Source organism: Cetorhinus maximus, chromosome 16 (genome assembly GCF_964194155.1).
Source record: "Cetorhinus maximus chromosome 16, sCetMax3.hap1.1, whole genome shotgun sequence".
Classification (NCBI taxonomy): domain Eukaryota; kingdom Metazoa; phylum Chordata; class Chondrichthyes; order Lamniformes; family Cetorhinidae; genus Cetorhinus; species Cetorhinus maximus.
The window spans coordinates 68,669,144-68,689,219 of NC_135894.1; the positions used below are offsets into that span (position 1 = coordinate 68,669,144).

At 42.0% G+C, this 20,076-nt stretch overlaps 1 protein-coding gene across 1 annotated transcript in view; it reads right to left on the reverse strand.

The window, feature by feature from the left end:
* Positions 1–20,076, reverse strand: part of fstl1b (follistatin-like 1b) — a 119,745-nt gene that overhangs the window by 36,933 nt on the left and 62,736 nt on the right. Inside the window, exon 3 of the mRNA XM_078559981.1 lies at positions 13,378–13,479. Coding sequence (XP_078416107.1) covers positions 13,378–13,479 — 102 coding nt within the window. The remainder of the gene's footprint in view (positions 1–13,377; positions 13,480–20,076) is intronic.

Here is a 20,076-nt window from a genome sequence, read left to right on the forward strand (position 1 = left end):
TAGGTCTCTAGTCTTTTTTTCTTCTCTTTTTCTTAAAAATAGCTTAAGTATAAGATCAATACTGATATAAAAAAATTAATTACTGTAAAGTGCGGGCATACTAGAATAATTAATTAATTAAATTAAATACAATCGTAATGGCAGGATGGGTGATGTGTTGCTGCAGCAGCATGTGGGAGCTGCTGGACACCAAGGTGATCCAGAGCGAAGACATCTGTTTGCAACTTGAGGAACTTCGGATCCGAGGTGAGGAGCTGGAGTCCGAGCTGCAGACATTGCACCACATCTGGGGGCGGGGGGATGTTACCTGGACACTTTGCTCCAGGAGACAGTCACACCCCTCAGATTAGGTCATTCAAATTTGGTCTGCGATAGGACAGGAGACTGTGACTGCTGGTAAGGCAGGTATAGAGACCCAGGAGTAGTCTTCAAGGAGCCTCGGCCCCTGCAATTGTCCAACAGTTAAGAGATCCTTGCACACCGTGCAGATGAGAGCAGGGTCTGCGGGGAGGATGAGCGAACTGACCACAGCACCGTGCTACAGGGAGCCATTCAAGCGGGGAGAGGAAATAGGAATGTCGTAGTGGTAGGGGACAGTATAATCAGTGGGATAGATACTGTTCTCTGCAGCCATGAGCATGAGTCCTGAAGCTGTGTTGCCTGCCCTGTGCCAGGGTTTAGGACATCTCCTCAGGGCTGGGGAGGAGCTTGGAGTGAGAGGGGAGCGATCCAGTTGTCATTGTCCATGTTGGAACCAATGACAAAGGAGGGTCTGCTGAAAGTATTTGAATAGTTAGGAGCTAAATTAAAAAGCAGAACCTCCAAGGTAATGATCTCAGGATTACTACCAGAGCCACCGGCAAACTGGCATAGGCTAAATAAAGTCAAGGAGTTAAATGCGTGGCTCAAAGATTGGTGTGGGAGGAATGGGTTTCAGTTTATGGAGCATTGGCACCAGTACTGGGTTAGAAGGGAGCTGTCTCGGTGGGACGGGCTTCACTTGAACCGTGCTGGGACCAGTGTCCTGGCGAATTGAATAACTAGGGCTGTATGGAGGGTTTTAAACTAAATAGAGGGGGAGGGTTCTGGAGAGGGGATACGTAGGCTTACAAAGCAAAAGGATATGGCAGCCTTGCAGAACAGCTATTTAGGTAATGATACCCAGAGTGTGACAGGAAGGGGCAGAGTGTACAAACATAAAAAAAACAGCAGCAAATAGGGTCAAAGGGGGAGAAAATGGTAAAAGGGAAAATTAATGGCTCTTTACTTAAATGCACGTAGTATTCGGAACAAAATTAATGGCACAAATAGAGGTTAATGGGTATGATCTTATAGCCATTATAGAGACGTGATTACAAGGAGATCAAAGCTGGGAACTAAGTATTCAGGGGTATATGACATTTCGAAAGGACAGGCAGAATGGAAAGGGTGTGGGGTAGCTTTGTTAGTATGAGATGGAATAAGTAGAATAGCAAGAAATGATCTTGGATCGGAAGATGTAGAATCCATATGGGTGGAGGTAAGAAATAACAAGGGGAAGAAGACACTGGTGGGAGTAGTCTATATGCCCCCTAACTGTAGCTATACTGTAGGACAGGGAATAAATCAGGAGATAATGAGGGCATGTAAAAAAGGCAGTACATTTTAAATCATGGGTGACTTTAATCTTCATGTAGATTGGGAAAATCAAATTGGCAGAGGTATCCACGAGCAAGAATTCAGAGTGTATTCGGGACAGTTTCCTAGAACAATGTGCTATGGATCCAACCAGGGTACAGGCTATTTTGCATCTGGTAACATGTAATGAGGCAGGTTTAATAAATGATCTCAGAGTAAAAGATTCCCTTGGAAACAGTGACCATAACATGGTAGAATTTAGCGTTCAGTTTGAGAATGAGAAACCTGGGTCAGAAACAACTGTGCTAAACTTAAATAAGTTAAATAAATGAATGAGGGCCGAGTTGGCTGGAGTGGACAAGGAAAGGAGTTTAGCGAAAAGACAGTTGATGAACAATGGTAGACATTTAATAAAATAGTTCATGACTCTCAACAAAGATATATCCCAGTGAGGAAGGAGGATTCAAGGAAGGGGATAAACCAACCATGGTTAACTAAGTAAGTTAAGAAGAGTATCAAATTGAAAGAAAAAGCATACAATGTGGCAAAGATTAGTGGTAAGACAGAGAATTGGGAAAGTTTTAAAAACCAACAAAAGATGGCCAAAAAATAATAAAGAGGGAGAAAATAAACTTTGAGGGTAAACTAGCAAGTAATATAAAAATGGACAGTAAGAGGTTCTTTACATATATAAAAAGGAACAGAGAGGCCAAATTGAACTTAGGCCCCTTAATAAATGAGGCTGGGGAAATAATAATGGGGAACCAGGAAATGGCAGAGGAGTTGAATAAATACTATGCATCAGTCTTCACGGTAGAAGACACTAATAGCATTCCAAAAATACTAAATAACTAAGGGGTAAAAGTGGGGGAGGAAATAAATACAATAACCATCACCAGAGAAAAAATACTAGTGAAACTAATGGGGCTAAAGGCCGATAGATCCCCTGGACCTCATGGGTTGCATCCCAGGCTATTAAAGGAAGTAGCTACATAGATAGTGGATGCACTGGTAGTAATCTTCCAAGAATCCTTAGATTCTGGAAAAGTCCCAAAGGATTGGAAAACTGCCAATGTAACATCCTTAATCAAAAAGGGAGGGACACAAAAAACAAGCAACTATAGGCCAGTTAGTTTAACATCCGTCATTGGGAAAATGTTAGAGGTGGTTATAAAGGATGTAATAGCAGAGCATTTAGAAATACATAATATTATCAAGCAGAGTCAGCATGGCTTCATGAAGGGGAAATCATGCCTGACAAACATATTACCACCTTTGAGGAGGTAACAAGCAGGATAGATAAAGGGGAACCAATATATTTGGATTTCCAAAAGGCTTTCGATAAGATACCGCACATGAGGCTACTTAATAAGATAAGAGCCCATGGTGTTGGGGGTATAATAATATTAACATGGATAGAGGATTGGCTAGCTGATAGAAGACAGAGCTGGGATAAGGGTGGGGGGGGTGCATTTTCAGGATGGCAACCTGCAACTAATGGAGTGCCACAGGGATCAGTGCTGGGGCCACAATTATTTACAATATATATTAATGACTTGGATGAGGGAAGTGAATGTACTATCGCCAAGTTTGCAGATGACACAAAAATAGGTGGGAAGGCAAGTGGTGAGAATGACACAACGAGTCTACAGAGAGATATAGACAGGTTAAGTGAGTGGGCAAAAACTTGGCAAGTAGAATATAATGTGGGAAAATGTGAGGTTATGCACTTTGGCAAGGAGGATAGAGGAGTTGAACACATTTAAATGGAGAAAGATTGCAGAAAGCTATAGCATAGAGGGATTTGGGGGTATCCGTGCATGAATCACGAGAAGTTAGCATACAAGTTCAGCAGGTAATGGGGAAGGCAAAAGGAATGTTGGTCTTTATTTCAAAGGAAATGGAGTGTAAAAAATAGGGAAGTCTTGCTAAAACTATACAAGGCACTAGTTAGACCACACCCTGAATACTGTGAAAATTTTGGTCCCCTTATCTAAAGGAAGGATATACTGGTATTGGAGGTAGTCTAGAAAAGGTTCACTAGGTTGATCACGGGTATGGAGGAATTTTCTTATGAGGAGAGGTTGAGTAGGTTGGGCCTGTATTTACTGGAGTTTAAAAGAATGAGAGGCGACCTTATTGAAACATTCAAAATTCTTAGGGGGCTTGACAGGGTAGATGCTGAGAGGTTGTTTCCCCTTGTGGGAGAGTCTAGGACCAAAGGGCATAATCTCAGAGTAAGGGGTCGCCCATTTAAGACAGAGATGAGGAGTAATTTATTTTCTCGGAGGGTAGTAAATCTGTGGAATTCTTTACCGCAGAGGGCTGTAGAGGCTGGGTCGTTAAGTATATTCAAAGCTGATAGACAGATTTTTAATCAGTAAGGGAATCAAGGGTTATAGAGAAAATGCAGGAAAGTGGAGTTGAGGATCATCAGGGCAGCCATGATGACATTGAATAGTGGAGCAGACTCGATGGGCTGAATGGCTTACTTCTGCTCCTACGTCTTATGGTCCTATAGCCTGCTCGTTTGGCACCCCATCCACCACCTTGAACATTCTCTCCCTCCACCACCGACGAATGGTGGCAGCAGTGTGTTCCATCTACAAGATGCACTGCAGCAACTCACCAAAGCTCCTTTGATAGCACCTTCCAAACATGTGACCTCTGCCATCTATAAGGGCAAGGGCTGCAAATGCATGGGAACACCACCACCTGCAAGTTCCCCTCCAAGCCACACACCATACCGACTTGGAACTATATTGCTGTTCCTTCACTGTCACTGGATCAAAATCCTGGAATCAATATCCCTTCCTAACAGCACCGTCGGTATTCCTACACCACCTTGCAGACTGCAGCAGTTCAAGAAGGCAGCTCACCACTACCTTTTCAAGGGCAATTAGGGATGGGCAATAAATGCCGGCCTAGCCAGCGATGCCCACATCTTATGAAAGAATATTTTTTTAAAAATTGGCAACAGTGATTCCTGCAAGATCTGTTGCAGATCAAACTATCCTTGGGTGGATTTTCAGCATAACCTTCGAGTTTGAATCACTCCACCACTATTTTGAAAACTGAAGCTGAAAAATGACCCTTTAAAAAGGACCTGTATCCTTTAGGGCTTCTGCCCTCTTGAGAAATGTAGACCTTTTTTGTTTCTTTCTGGTACCTAATCCTATGATTACTTCTTCAATCCTTTGAAGCTCTGATAAATCAAATTTTAATAAATCCACTCCACAGGGCATCCTGATGTTCAAAGAGGCAATTCGCTTATTATATTCCTCAGGAGTTCAGTCAGAGCCTGTCAGGCACAACATTTATCAACATATTTCTATCACATTTTCTGAAGGGAGCTGTCTATGTTTTGAATTTTCAAACTTGTTTTTAAATTAAATATAACAAACAAAAAATATGGTTCTTTTATGTTCAGCTTTATAATTACTATTTGGAGAAATTAGAACACTTATTTTAGATGTCACCTCTTCTTGTCCCACATACATTATTCCACTAACTGAACCACTTACTCTGCAGCTTTTGCACAAATAAAGATCCACAGTCCTGTGCTAACAAACTTTGTACATGGGTCACAAAGGTCTAATCACAGATTCAAAGGTTTAAACGCAGCTTTTTTAGTTTTGAATGTCAATATTTATTTTGTTGAATTTAAATGATCCTTTCAGCTGCGATGCTACATGAAGTTGTTTTGAGTTTTTACTCCAGGTATTTTTCTTGGGATCAGCATCTCAGGTGAATCCCATAAATGTGCCTTCTCTCCCTATGAATCAATGTGCTTTAATCTGTAATTGTAGTGAGTCCAGAAATCAGACCTAAAACTCTTGTATGGTTGTATCACATGAACTCATGTGATCTTCCTTGACTTTTTAATTGCTGGTTGCATCACATTACCTCATGTAACCTCCTTTGACTTTTTGATTACTGGTTATATTACACAACCTCATGGTAATCTTCCTTGACTTTGGAAGGCAGTAGAATAAACACTCTTATTAAGTCATGACTTAGGCTATAAATTGCCAAACAGATTCATTAAATGGTAAGTGGACAAGCAAATAGCAGCAATAACACACTGTAGAGTTATAGTAGTTACTGACCCAGTTACCAGACTGATTCCTGGGATGACGGGACTGACATATGAAAAGAGATTGAGTCGGTTAGGATTATATTCGCTGGAGTTCAGAAGAATGGGGGGGTGGAAATCTCATAAAAAACCTATAAAATTCTAACAGGACTAGACAGGGTAGATGCAGGAAGGATGTTCCTGATGGTGGGGGAGTCCAGAACTAGGGGTCACAGTCTGAGGATACGGGGTAGACCATTTAGGACTGAGATGAGGAGAAATTTCTTCACCCAGAGAGTGGTGAGCCTGTGGAATTCGCTACCACAGAAAATATTTGAGGCTAAAACATTGTATGTTTTCAAGAAGGAATTAGATTTATAGCTCTTGAGGTGAAAGGGATCAAAGGATATGGGGAGAAAGCGGGAGCAGGCTATTCAATTGGATGATCAGGCATGATCATAATGAATGGTGGAGCAGGCTCAAAGGGCTGAATGGCCTATTCCTGCTCCTATTTTCTATATTTCTATGATCCAACATTCCCGTGTCAGAAGATAGAAAATGACACACTTTAATGTGTACTGGACCTGGCACAAGATTTTTTTATTCGTCCATGGGACATGAGCATCACTGGCAAGGCCAGTATTTATTGTCCATCTCCAATTACCCTCAAGAAAGTAGTGGTGAGCCGCCAATTTGAACTACTTCCGTTCATGTGTTGTAAGTACCCCCATGGTGCTGTTAGGTAGGGAGTTCCAGGATTTTGATCCAGTGACAATTAAGGAACAGCGATATAGTTGCAAGCTAGGATGGTGTGCGATTGGAGGGGAACTAGCAGGTGGGGCTGTTCCCATGCGCCGGCTGCCCTTGTCCTTCAGGTTTGGAAGGTGCTATTAAAGAAGTCTTGCTGAATTGTTGCATTGCATCTTCTAGGTGGTGTACACGGCTGCCACTGCATGCCGGTGGTGGAGAAAGTCAATGTTTAAAGTGGTTGATGAGTTGCTTTGTTGAGCTCCTTGAGTGTTATTGGAGCTACACTCATTCAGGCAAGTGGAGAGTATTCCATCACACTCCTGACTTGCACCTTGCAGATGGTGGATGAGTTATTTGCTGCAGAAACCCAGCCTCTGACGTGTTCTTGTAGTCACAATAATTAAGTGGTTGGTCCAGTTCTGTTTCTTTAAAATTTTTTTCATGGGATAGTAGCATCACTGGCAAGACTGGTGTTTGTTGCCCTTGAGAAGGTGCTGGTGAGTTACATTTTTGAGGAACTGCAGTCCATCTGCTGCAGATACACCAACAGGACGGTTGGGAGGGAGTTTCAGGATATTGACCCAGTGACTGTGAAGGAATAGTGACATGGTTCCCAGGCAGGATGGTGTCTGGTTTGGAGGAGAACTTGCAGGTGGTGGTGTTCCCATGTGTCTGCTACCCTTGTCATCCTAAGTGCTAGAGTTTGTAGGTTTGGAAGGTGCTGTCGAAGAAAACTTGGCAAGTTGCTGCAGTGCATCTTGTAAATGGTAGACACTGCTGCCACTGTGCGTTGGTGGTGGAGGGGATCAATCTTTAAGATGGTGCACTGGGTGCTTTGTCCTGGATGGTGTCAAGCTTCTTGAGTGTTATTGGAGCTATCTAGACAAGTGGAGAGTATTCCATCACACTTCTCATTTGAGCCTTGTAGCTGGCGGACAGGTTTTGGGAAGAGGTGCATTACTTGCCTTAGAATTCCCAGCCTCTGACCTGCTCTTACAGACACAGTATGTATGTGGCTGGTCCTGTTACATTTCTGGTCAATGGTAGCCCCCAGAATGCTGATGGTGGGGGATTTGCCAATAGTACTGTTATATTAAATGTCTAGGGGAAGTGGTTAGACTCTTTCTTGTTGGAGATCAGCACAAACCTGAATATTGTCCATATCTTGCTGCAAGCGGGCATGGTCTGCCTCATTATTTGAGGCATTATGAACAGACCTGAGCATTGTGGGATCATCAGTGAACATCCCCACTTCTGACCTAATGATGGAGGGAAGGTCATTGATGAAGCAGCTAAGATGTTTGGGCCAAGGGCACTGAGGAACTGCTGTAGCGATGACTTACATATGAACAAACGGCCATTTGGTCCCTTGAGCCTGCTCAGCCATTCAATAAGATCATGGCTGATCTGATTGTAACCTCAACACCACGTTTCACCTACCGCCCCGGCAATCTTTGACTCCCTTGTTAAGTCAAGAATTTATCTACCTCTGCATTAAAAGTATTCAATGACCCTGCCTCCACCGCTCTGAGGAAGTGAGTTCCAGAGACACACACTCCTCAGAGAAAATATTTCTCCTCATCCCTGTCTTAAATAGAAGACCCCTCATTTTAAAATTGTGTCCCCAAGTTTCAGTCTCTCCCACAAGGGGAAACATGCTTTCAGCATCCACTCATGTCAAGTTCCCTCATGATCTTATGGGCAGAATTTTTAGCTCGGTGTGTGGGCATGTGTCCAACCCGCCCAAGCGTAAAATAACACGTGATGGCGTCAGGCGAGCAACCCGACATCATCCCACACTCACGCGATATTTTGATCAGCACGTGCGTGCGAAAGTTGGAAGCAAGCCCGCCAACAATTAAGAGGGCAATTAAGTCCATTGAAGTTCCAACTGTCCCCGATTTTTCGTGGCCCGTCCAACCTTATGGTTGATGGACAGGTGAATCTGCCAGGCAGACTTTACATTTTTGACGAAACCTCATCCAAGGGTGCGATGAAGCTTCCGTTACTAAATAAAAAAGTGTATGGGCAGAATTTTCATCATGTATATGTTCAGGTGACTGATTCTGACGTGTGAACATTTTTTTTCCCAGATTTTAAAATCTTTATTTATTGCTTTTAAGTTCTTCAGCTCCCTGAGGCAGCACTCTACCTTCAGGGAGCTTTCATTCCCTGCTCCCCCACGCCCACGCTTACGTCAGCACCCGCCCTCCTCCCGCCCCCACCCCGGCAGCGCTAAGCATTTCAGCGTGTTTCACGCGGGCTGGCCAATTAATGGGCCGATCGCGGGTGGCGGTCCATTCCCCTGCCGATCGCGCCCGCACACTGACCTAAAAATCCTGCCCTATACGTTTCAATAAGATCACCTCTCATTCTTTTAAACTCAAATGAATACAGGCCCAGTCTGCCCAACCTTTCCTCATAAGATGACTGATACCTGGGATGGGGGGGTTGAGTGAACCTTCTCTGAACTGTTTCTAATGTAATTATATCCTTTCTTAAATAAGGAGACCAAACTGCACACAGTACTCCAGATGTGGTCTCACCAACACCCTGTCCAACAGTAGCAAAACATCCCTAATTTTATATTCAATTCCCCTTGCAATAAACAACAATATTCCATTTGTCTTCCTGATCACTTGCTGCACTTGCAAACCAACCTTTTGTGATGCATGTGCCAGGACACCCAGATCCCTCTATACCTCAAGAGTTCTGCAATATCTCTCCATTTAAATGATATGTTGCTTTTCTATTCTTCCTGCCAAAAGTAGACAAATTCACATTTTCCCACATTATACTGCATCTGCCAAACTTTTGCCCACTCACTTAAACTATATATATCCCTTTACAGGCTCCTTATGTCCTCTTCACAACTTACTATCCTACCAATCTTTGTGTCATCAGCAAATTTAGCAACCATACATTTGGTCCCTTCATCCAAATCATTGATGTAAATTGTAAATAGTTGAGGCCCCAGCACTGATCCCTCTGGTGCTTCACCCGTCACATATTGCCAACCTGAAAATGACCCATTTGTGCCTACTCTCAGTTTCCCGCTAGCTAACCAATCCTCTATCCGTGCTGATATGTTTCCCCCCTACACCATGAGGTCTTATTTTGCATAGTAACCTTTGATGTGGTACCTTGTTAAACACCTTCTGGAAATTAAGTGCAGCACATCCACAGGTTCCCCTTTTTAAAAGTTGCTTGTTACTTCCTCAAAGAACTTCAATAAATTAGTCAAACATGATTTCCTTTTCACAAAATTATGTTGATTCTGCCTGATTGCATTGAGATTTTCCAAGTGCCCCACTATAACATCCTTAATAGTGGATTCTAACATTTTCCCTAAAATAGATTAAGCTAACTGGGCGGTAGTTTCCCGTTTTCCGCCTCCCTCCTTTCTTGAATAGAAGAGTCACAATCGTTATTTTCCAATCTGATGGGACCTTTCCAGAATCTAGGGAATTTTGGAAAATTAAAATAAATGCATCTACGATTTCAGCAGCCACTTCTTTTAAGATCCTAGGATGAAGTCCATCAGGACCTGGGACTTGTCAGCTTTTAGTTCTAATAATTTTCTCAGTATGCTTTCCCTGGTGATTGTAATTATTTTAAGTTACTCCCTCCCTTTCACCTCAAGGTTCACTTATTTCAGGGGTGTTATTTGTATCCTTTACAATGAAGACAGACACAAAATATCTATTCAATTCATCTGCCATTTCCTTATTATCCATTATTAATTTTCAGACTCTCTCGCTAGAGGAGCGGACCAACGCTTACTTTACTTACTCTTTTCCTTTGTAAAGACCAGTAGAAACTCTTACTATCTGTTTTTATATTTCCAGCTACTTTTACTCTCATACTCTAATTTCTCCCTCCTTATTAATTATTTAGTCAGTCTCTGCTGTTCTTTATATTCTGTCCAATCTTCTTACCTGCCGCTCAACTTAGCAGAATTATACATTTTTTCTTTCAATTTCATACTATCTTTAACTTCCTTGGTTAGGCACCGATGTTGGCATTCTTCCCTTAGAGTCTTTCTTTCTCATTGGAATGTATCTTTACTGAGTATTCTGAAATATCTCTATGTCTGCCATTGCATCCCTTAACCTAATTTCCCAGTTCACTTTAGCCAGCTCTGTCTTCATATCCTCATAATTGCCCTTATTTATGTTTAAAATACTAGTCTTAGATCCACTCTTCTCTCCCTCAAACTGAATGTGAAATTCAATCATATTATGATCACGGCTACCTAGTGGTGTCTTCACTATGAGGTCATCAATTAACCCTGTCTCATGTGCATTACTAGATCTAGTATAGCCTGCTCTCTGGTTGGCTCTAGAACGTGCTGCTCTAGAGAAACTGACCCAAAAACTGCTTCAAGAAGCAGAGGTGGATCATCTACTCAGCACTTCAGACTGAAGATGACTGTAAATGTTCAGCTTTGTCTTTTATACTGATGTGCTGGGCTCCCCCATCTTTGAGATTTATACTGATGTGCTGGGCTCCCCCATCTTTGAGGATGAGGATATATGTGGAGCCTTCTCCTCCAGTTACTTTTTTAATTGTCCACCACCATTGACGACTGGATGTGGCAAGACTGCAGAGCTTAGATCTGATCTGTTGGATATGGGACCACTGTACTCTGTATATAGCATGTTGCTTCCTCTGTCTAGCATGCATGTAGTCCTGCGTTTCAGCTTCAGTAGACGGGCAAATCATTTTTACGGGTTCGTGGCATGCTTTTCTACACTCCTCATTGAACCCTGGCTTGATTGTACTGGTAGAGTCAGGGATATGCTGCGCCATGAGGTTAGTGATTGTGTTGCAATATTATTTTGCTGCCCTAGAGCCTTATGGATGCCTAATGTTGAGCTGCTAGTTCCATTCCGAGTCTATTCCATTTAGCATGGCGGTACAGGTCGAGTATCGTTTATCCGTAAATCCGAAAACCAAACACATCCAATAACCATACTTTTATTGAACTGCATTGACCTTTTGCATGGAAAGTCTGTGACCTGATCCAACATGACCTGAGCTGACAGGAACCTCGTCGACCACACCCAACCTTTAGCACGGGAAGTCTAGTTGTTTGCCTGCACTGTTTACTTCACGATTTTTGTCTGCACTGTTTGCCTTGCGAACCATCTCCTACAAGTAGGATCGTAGATGGCACCAGGAGTGGGAACTTATCACAGGTATTTATTACTCAGTGGTACATCTTACCTTTCTAGCCATTTTATTTACTTTAGAATAAAGTCAGCCTAGGCTTTGGCCACTTTAAGTAGGCCTAGGCCTATACGCGGTATCCAAAAACCGAAATTATCTGAAATCCGAAATGCAAACTGCCCCGTGGGTTTCGAATGAAGGATACTCAGCTTTTAGTGTCCTCAGTGTGAAGAGAGGACTGTGGGTTAGTCATGCTACTGGTACGGTCATGGATAGATGTATCATGGCAGGTAGATAAATGAAGATAAGGTCAAATTGGTTTATTGCTCATGGTGGTTATCCCACCACCTGCTGCAGGCCCAGTCAGGCAACTTTGTCCTTCAGTACTTGGTCAACTTAGTTAGTGGTGCTACTGAGCTACTCTTGGTGAAGGGCATTGAAATTGCTCACACAGAGTACATTCTGTGCCCTTGCCACCCTCAGTACTTATTCTAAATTGTGTTCAATGTGGAGGAGTGCTGATTCATCAGCTGAGGGAAGGGGATAAGCAGTAATCAGCAGAGGGGTCCCTTGCTCATGCTTGACCTGATGCAGCGAGACTTCATGGGGTCAAAAGTCCATGTTGACAACCCCTCATGACTGTATATCACTGTGCTACTGCCTCTGGTGTGTCTGTCCTGCCAGTGGGACAGGACATATCCTGGGATATAGATGGCGGAGTCTGGGAAATTGGCTGTAAGATTTGATTCTGTGAGTAGAACTACGTCAGGCGAGGCTGATGCTGAATGGTCCATCCTATTTTCTTATTATTTCTTGAAGCAGTTTGATATAACAGAGTGGCTTGTAGGCCACTTCAGAGGGCAAGTTAACAATCAACCAAGTTGTTAAGGGTCTTAAATCACTAGCTCCTTGATTGGATCTTCTAAGAATGCAGAATCACCATAAATGTATACCAACATAGAAAAATGACAGACAGAAAATACCCACTATCCATTTAGCCTGTCCAACATAGTTATGATGTAATATGCATCAGAATACAGACATCCCTATCCACCCAGAGACATGAATCTCCTGGAGGTGGTGGACAGCCAAACCCAAGCCAATTACTGACAAAAATCTGGCAAATCATAATAACATAAAAAATTTATGGCCAGAGTTGTCTTCATGACATTACTGGGTTTGAAATTCCTCTGATTTCTACCCATCGGTTAATGCATTGGCATTAAGTACCATGTATGCTATTTTAATTAAGTTATTAACTCACTTAAAAAAACAGGTTAAAATATTGCCCGCAGAAATTTCAACCCTAATGCTGTGGCACTGATCTGTGAAAATCTGTAAGCTCCCAGGTTTGATCCCTGCTCCATTCTGGGCCATAACAACTCTTTTCCTGATGTTTTGTTTTTGTTGGATACGCAAAGGCTGAGCCACAAACAACAATGAAATTGGCCACTTTATCATGCGAGTCCTCTCCCACATGAGATGGCCAAAAATAGCACCAAGTTGTACTTCACATTGACTGAGAACAGCTTTTCAGCCATCACAGTTTTTACTTCTAGTTGCTACACACGAGTTTGCACGAACTTCCCAGCGGCAGTGAAATCAGTCCGAGCTGAGCTTAACATATTTAGCAGAACCAAGCGAATACGCTTTAGAAAATCATTATGTGGATGAAAAATCAATGCTAGCAGTGGCCACCTAACAGCTGAGACTTAATTTTGCTTTCATTCTAGGAACAGGACAACACAAGTGAATAAACTTACTGCAATGCACAGGCAAGTGGGTTCACCCTTCTCTGTCACAGCACACTCCCTCCCAGCACCGCAGAACACATTGGCGCAAATCTTCGACTTGCTATTCATTTCCTGTGGTAAAAAAAAAATCAACCATCCACTAAGTCACAATAATTATGCAAAAGGTAAGTAACATTACATTTATATTTTGTTTCCATAAATTTCCATCAGTTTAACTGAAAACATGCTATAACAACATTTTCACACCAAATTTCCTTAAAATAGGGTATCTGGAACGGACCAAAATCTGTTAATTATCAAAAGCCTAAAAATTCCATGGAGGAGTAGTGCCTCTTTGCCAGTAGAAAATAACTTCCAGCGCCAAACCACACTTTGCTGTAACTCCCATTCCAACTTGACTAGGGGGTGAAAGCAAAATTTCTTTAGTGAGGTTAGTACTCCTGAGAGCAAGGCTGTCATTTAAAAGGCTGAATTTTGCTTTTACCCAGTATTATTAAGTTTTCAACACTAGGTGGCAGTAAAAGACCTTACAACAAGAAAAACAAAAGCAAGATACTGCGGATGCTGGAAGTCTGAAATAAAAACAGAAAATGCTGGAAATACTCAGCAGATCTGGCTGCATCTGTGGAGAGAGAAACAAAATTGATGTTTCAGGTCAAGGACCATTCTGTTAACAGAGTTAGCCCCTTGAGCTTATTCCGCCATTCAATGAGATCATGACTGTTCCGTGATCTTAACTCCATATGTCCACCTCACCATGGTGATAACAAAAATCTATCAATCTCAGGTTTAAAATTAAGAGATGATCTAGCATCAACTACCACCCTTTGTGCAAGAAGTATTTCCCAATTTCACTCCTAAAAGGTCTGGCTCTAATTTTTAGACCATGCCCCCCCTAGTCCCAGATCCCTTAAAAAAATAAACTGTTTCTGTTGGTTATCAGTTTCCCTTAATATCTTCATAGATGGTGAAGGATGTGAAACAATGATTATTTCTTGGAAGAAAAAGATACAAAATAAGAAAATAAGAACAGGAGTATATTATCCAGACCCTTGAGAGACCATTCTGCTCTCCCAGTAGACCATGGTCAATCTATATGTTAACTCCCATCTACCAACCTTGGTTCCATAATCCTCAATATTTTTACCAAAGAAAAGGTTATGACCTGGGCATGAATTCTGTAAAAGTACATCTCAGACACAGTGCAAGTAATGTCAATGTGTTAGCATGAAAGGCATGAAACAATGCTGGATTAAACAAACAATCTCCCTTAAATATGAGGTACAATTTGAGCTCAGGCCCTTAATGGCTCTTTTGGGGCTGTATTTCATTAGGAACACAAAGTACACTTTAGGATTACAAAATTCTGAACTCAGTTCAACCAATTTAAATGCTAACATTTCACTCAATTGATTCCAGGGCCAGAACTCTAAGAATCTCAGCTCATCAGTAATAGGAATCAAAAAAGGGACTTTGAACAAAATCTGTATATTAGGCTTAAAGATTGGTATATCACTTTTTTTTTTAAAGGTCACTGCCTGCCTCTACATCTCTCTCAATGGACGTTCCTTGAATTGGAAGTAACATATCCTGTGCTAAAGTTATGCTATAAACAGAGAGCAAAAACTGTCGAGTTGAGTCAACTGTCCTTCACTGTCTACTCATCTGAGATCAGGAGCATGACATACCGTGAATTATGGGCACCAATGTTTTTCATGCTGCAGCACAGTGGTCCTCAAAGATGCTGCTTCAATACCGCATTATACACAATAGCACAAGCATTACCGTCCTACACACAACAGCAATGCACCAGTCTGCTTTTAGGAATACCATACCACATCACACTACAGGGATGCACCAGCACACTGTTAACATTAACAATAACAGCACCAGTTTGCTGAAAACTGTGCTCCAATGAATTGCTTTGAAACAGACATGCTTAATGTGTAAATAAAAGGGAGTAATGATTTCTGGGTGTACAAATGATCAAATCCTGTTACGCAGAACAGGTCTGAACAAAGCCATAACACAAAAACTTATATCCATATAACATCTTTAAAATAGGAAAATGTCTCAAGGTATGTTATCAAACAATGGTTCACATCAAGCCAGAGGTTGAGATGTTAGGAGCAGTGACTATGACCAAAGAGGTAGATATTAAAGAGTGAATTAAAGGATGAGAAAGAGGTGTTGAGGTTTAGGACTGGACTTCCAGAGCTTAAGCAAAAACAGAAAATGCTGGAAAAACTCAGCAGGTCTATCAGCATCTGTGGAGAGAGAAACAGAGTTAATGTTTCAAGTCCGTATGACCCTTCTTCAGAGCAGCTCTGAAGAAGAGTCTTACGGACTCGAAATGTTAACTCTGTTTCTCTCTCCACAGATGCTGTCAGACCTGCTGAGTTTTTCCAGCATTTTCTGTTTTTGTTTCAGATTTCCAGCATCCGCAGTATTTTGCTTTTATTCCAGAGCTTAAGGACTGGATAGATGAAGGCACGGGCACAAGAGTGGGATGATAGGAGTGGGGAATGCAAAAGAGGTCACAGATGCAGACTGTGTGGGCAGTTGTAAAACTGGAGAGTTTAGGGTAGGAAAGATAGGGTAGAAAAAGGCCATGGAAAAATATGAACATGAGGATGAGAATTTTAAAAATCAAGGCACTGATGAAGCAGGAGCCTTAATGAAGGTCAGCAAGCCTATGGGTGCATGAGTTGAACTTGGTACCAGTTAGGATAGAGTTTCTTACAACAGGAATCGCTGTATCACTTCTATATTTAAATGGTCAGCATTGCCACAAATGCGCTTAGTTGTATCCATGAGGATGACTGGGCCAGTGAGCAAAAATTAACAATATGCCCAAGTCTGTAGATAGCACTGTTGAAAGAGTATTTCAGTGTGCACAGCAGGACTCACAATTCAATGGCAAACTCCCTGCAGCGATCTCCACCATGACATTTTCATGCATCAATCTGGGGTCGGCAGGCCTGACTCTATCCTGCCCCTGTCTCGCTGGAGTGAAAATTGATAATGGTGCTCTTTAAAGCAGGGCAGGTCTGCTACCCAATTTGGTAGTGAAAATACAGCCCACTGTGTTTAAGAGGTGAAAGTGGGGAGGGGGGGGAAGAAAGGAACTTAAAACAATTACAATAACCAGGGAAAGGGTACTGAGAAAACTATTAGAACTAAAATATTGACAAGTACCCAGGACCTGATGGCTTGCATCCCAGGGCCTTAAAAAGATGTAGCTGCTGAGATAGTAGCTGCATTGGTTGTACTTTTCCTTTTGGAAAGGTCCAAACAGATTGGAAAATAGCCAATGCAACTCCTTTATTTAAGAAAGGAGGGAGACAGAAAGCAAGAATCTACAGACCAGTCAGCCTAACATCAGTCATAGGGAAAATGCTAGAATCTATTATTATGGACGTGAAAGCAGGGCACTTTGAAAATCTTAATGCAATCAAGCAGAGTCAGGAAGTAACGTGCAACTTTAAAAAGAGGGAACCTGTAGATGTGGTGTACTTGGATATCCAAAAGGCATTTGATAAGCTGCCACATCAAAGGTTGCTACACAAAGTAAGAGCTCATGGTGTAGGGGGTAACATATTAGCATGGATAGAGGATTGGTTAGCTAACAAGAAGCAGAGTGTGGGCATAAATGGGTCATTATGAATTGGCAAGATGTGATGAGTGGAGTGCCATAGGGATCAGTGCTGGGGCCTCAACTGTTTACAATTTACATCAATGACTTGGATGAAGGGACCAAAGGTATGGTTGCTAAACTTGCTGATGACACAAAGACAGCTAATAATATAAGCTGTGAAGAGGACATACAGAGCCTGCAAAGAGATGTAGAGAAGTTAAGTGAGTGGGCAAAACTTTGGCAGATGGTGTATAATGTGGAAAAATGTGAATTCGTCCACTTTGGCAGGAAGAATAGAAAAGCAGCATGTTATTTAAATGGAGAGAGATTGCAGAACTTTGCAGAATAGATGGGTCTGGGTGTTCTGGTATATGAATCACAAAAAGTTAGTATGTAGGTACAGCAAGTGATTAGGAAGACAAATGGAATGTTGTCATTTATTGCAAAGGGAATAGAATATAAAAGTAGGGAAGTCTTGCCACAGCTGTAAAAGGGCTTTGTTGAGATCACATCTGGAGTTCTCTATTCAGTTTTAGTCTCCTTACTTAAGAAAGGGTATAAATGCATTAGAAACAGTTCAGAGAAGGTTCACTCGACTGGGATGAAAGGGTTATCTTATGAGGAAAGGTTGGACAGGCTGGGCCAAATTCATTGGGAGTTCAGTAGAATGGAGAGGTGATCTTATTGAAACATAAGATCCTGAGGGAACTTAACAGGATGGATGCCGAGAGGATGTTTCCCCTTGTGGGGGAAGCTAGAACTAGGGGATACAGTTTAAAAATAAGAGGTCTCCTATTTAAGGCAGAGACGAGAATTTCTTCTCTCGGAGGGTCATTAGTATGCGGAATTCTCTTCTCCAGAGAGCGGTGGTGGCAGGATCATTATATTAATAAATATTTTTAAGGCTGAGTTAGATTGATTATTGATTAACACGAGAGTGGAAGATTATAAGGAACAGACAGGAAAGTAGAATTGAGGCCACAATCAGATCAGCAATGATCTTATGAAATGGCAGAGTAGATACAAGGGGCCAAATGGCTACTCCTAAAATCATAGGATTATATGTTCATATGGATCAGAATAAACATTTCTAGGTCAGCAGACACTAAATGTTACTGCTTGTTATCATTGTATGCTACCATTGTGTTTCTGTTTGGATTTTGATTGACAGGTCTCTAACCAGAACCAGCCTAAAGCTGGGAATTAATACAAGAGCTGTTGGCAATTGCTTTAATTCACACAGTTCAACAATTCACTCCACGTTGCAGCTGTGAGCAGAATTCCACTGTGCCTTGAAGCCTATATATGACTTATAACCTCAATAAATAATTCTGATGACAGCACACAAAGGGTGTACTTCTGTAGTCAATTGCATGGCTGGTGAATTATCTGCCATCATAGAACCTGTTTGATTTTATTCCACTGATGTTATTTTTCCCTTAATTTTAATGAACACAGGTTAGTAGTTTTTATTCTGAGCTGCATTTTCTACCAGCTTGGGGAGGTATGAAGAAAGCATGTAGCAGTTCTACTTACAGTGCATACCCCAAAGGTCAAACTGCTCATTGTTCACCCTGTGACATCCCACTGTAAGAACACTGGGATTAATATCCTGACAAGAATATTCATCACCAGGCTAAACCTTTCACCTTCACTCCTCATTGAAGAACCATCTAAGGTTTATCACTCATTCTATACCTAGGAGTTAATGATTTGGTTTACTAAACTGTTTGGATTATCTTGGTGTTTATTCTACCAACTCTCAGCCAGGGCCTGCACAGCTACTAAGAAAATGAATTAACTCCTCGTCAATTATCAATGAAGTCAAACATGGCCATGAACTAACACTTGTTTTCAACCACAGAGTCACAATTATCATCACTTAAAACACTGAGTATGGAAATAATAATTGACAAAAAAAGTGGGGGCTAAAAGAAGTTCAATTATGCGATAGTAATTCAACATTAAAAGCTTGGTGATTTTAAATTTACAGTCGATTATTAGATAGATACTAATTGGTAAGATCAATTTTAGGATTAAACTCGTTACATAGGTGACAAGTTAGCAGCAGTGCTCAGCCAATCTATTAAAATAGATTAAAATCTATGGGTTGGATTTTGGAATGTCACCCAAGGCAGGAATGAAGGAATGCAGGCCTGGAATTTCTTGGTGCCGGCTGACATGCTGGTTTGCTGGCATCTTCCCACCTCCAGGCCATTTTTGAGGAGGAAGGTAGAGCAGGTGGTTACCTGCCTGCAAGCAGCAGGTACCTTGTTAACACAATTAAAGGGCCCATTAAGGCCAACAATCAAAGGCTGACTGAAATTTTGCAGTGAGTTTGCAGCATTCAGAGTCTGACCGATCCTGGCGGCAGACCGGGGAGGAGAGGCAGTGCTCCAGGATCAATTCGAGGCCTCCCCAACCCACCTACCCGGTCAAAGCTGTGGCCATTGGCCGTCCTGCTGGGAGGCTCCCCCTCCACAATGATGGTCTGGCAGTTGTTCTTTTTGAAAAGTTTGTAAAATTGCTGAGGGGGGGGCCACCATCTTGAGGCACTTTCTATCTCCCTTACCTGCACTGGCAACTCCAACAATATGTTCTCCAGCTTCTGATGCCCACCCAACATTCCTTAACTGGAATGGTTAGCTGAGCATGCCCTCCGGCTATCAATTGGCCATTTCTTAGAAAATGGTTCCCGGTGACTGCTTCCGATGTTGGGTTGGGACCCAGATTCCTTTCAGATGTTAGGATCCCAACGCCAAAACAAAAATCCAGTCTTATATGTCAGTGATTAGCATGTTTTATAACCTTTTCCTTATGAGCTGACATGAAGAAACTAGCTGCCTTCCTCCTTGTGAGACATCAGCAATAAATCCCTATCTGCCATCAGACCCAATGCTCTTGGGAAAATTCACTTTCTGCACTGGTTGCTATACCTGAACCAGCTGGATTAAATCTCACCCGCCTTGATGTCACATCCAAGTGACACACATCTACCTGTCTGTATCTGGCAGGTAGAACCACACAATCTTACCTTCTGTTACCTTTCTTTCTCTCTTCTGAAGATGTGC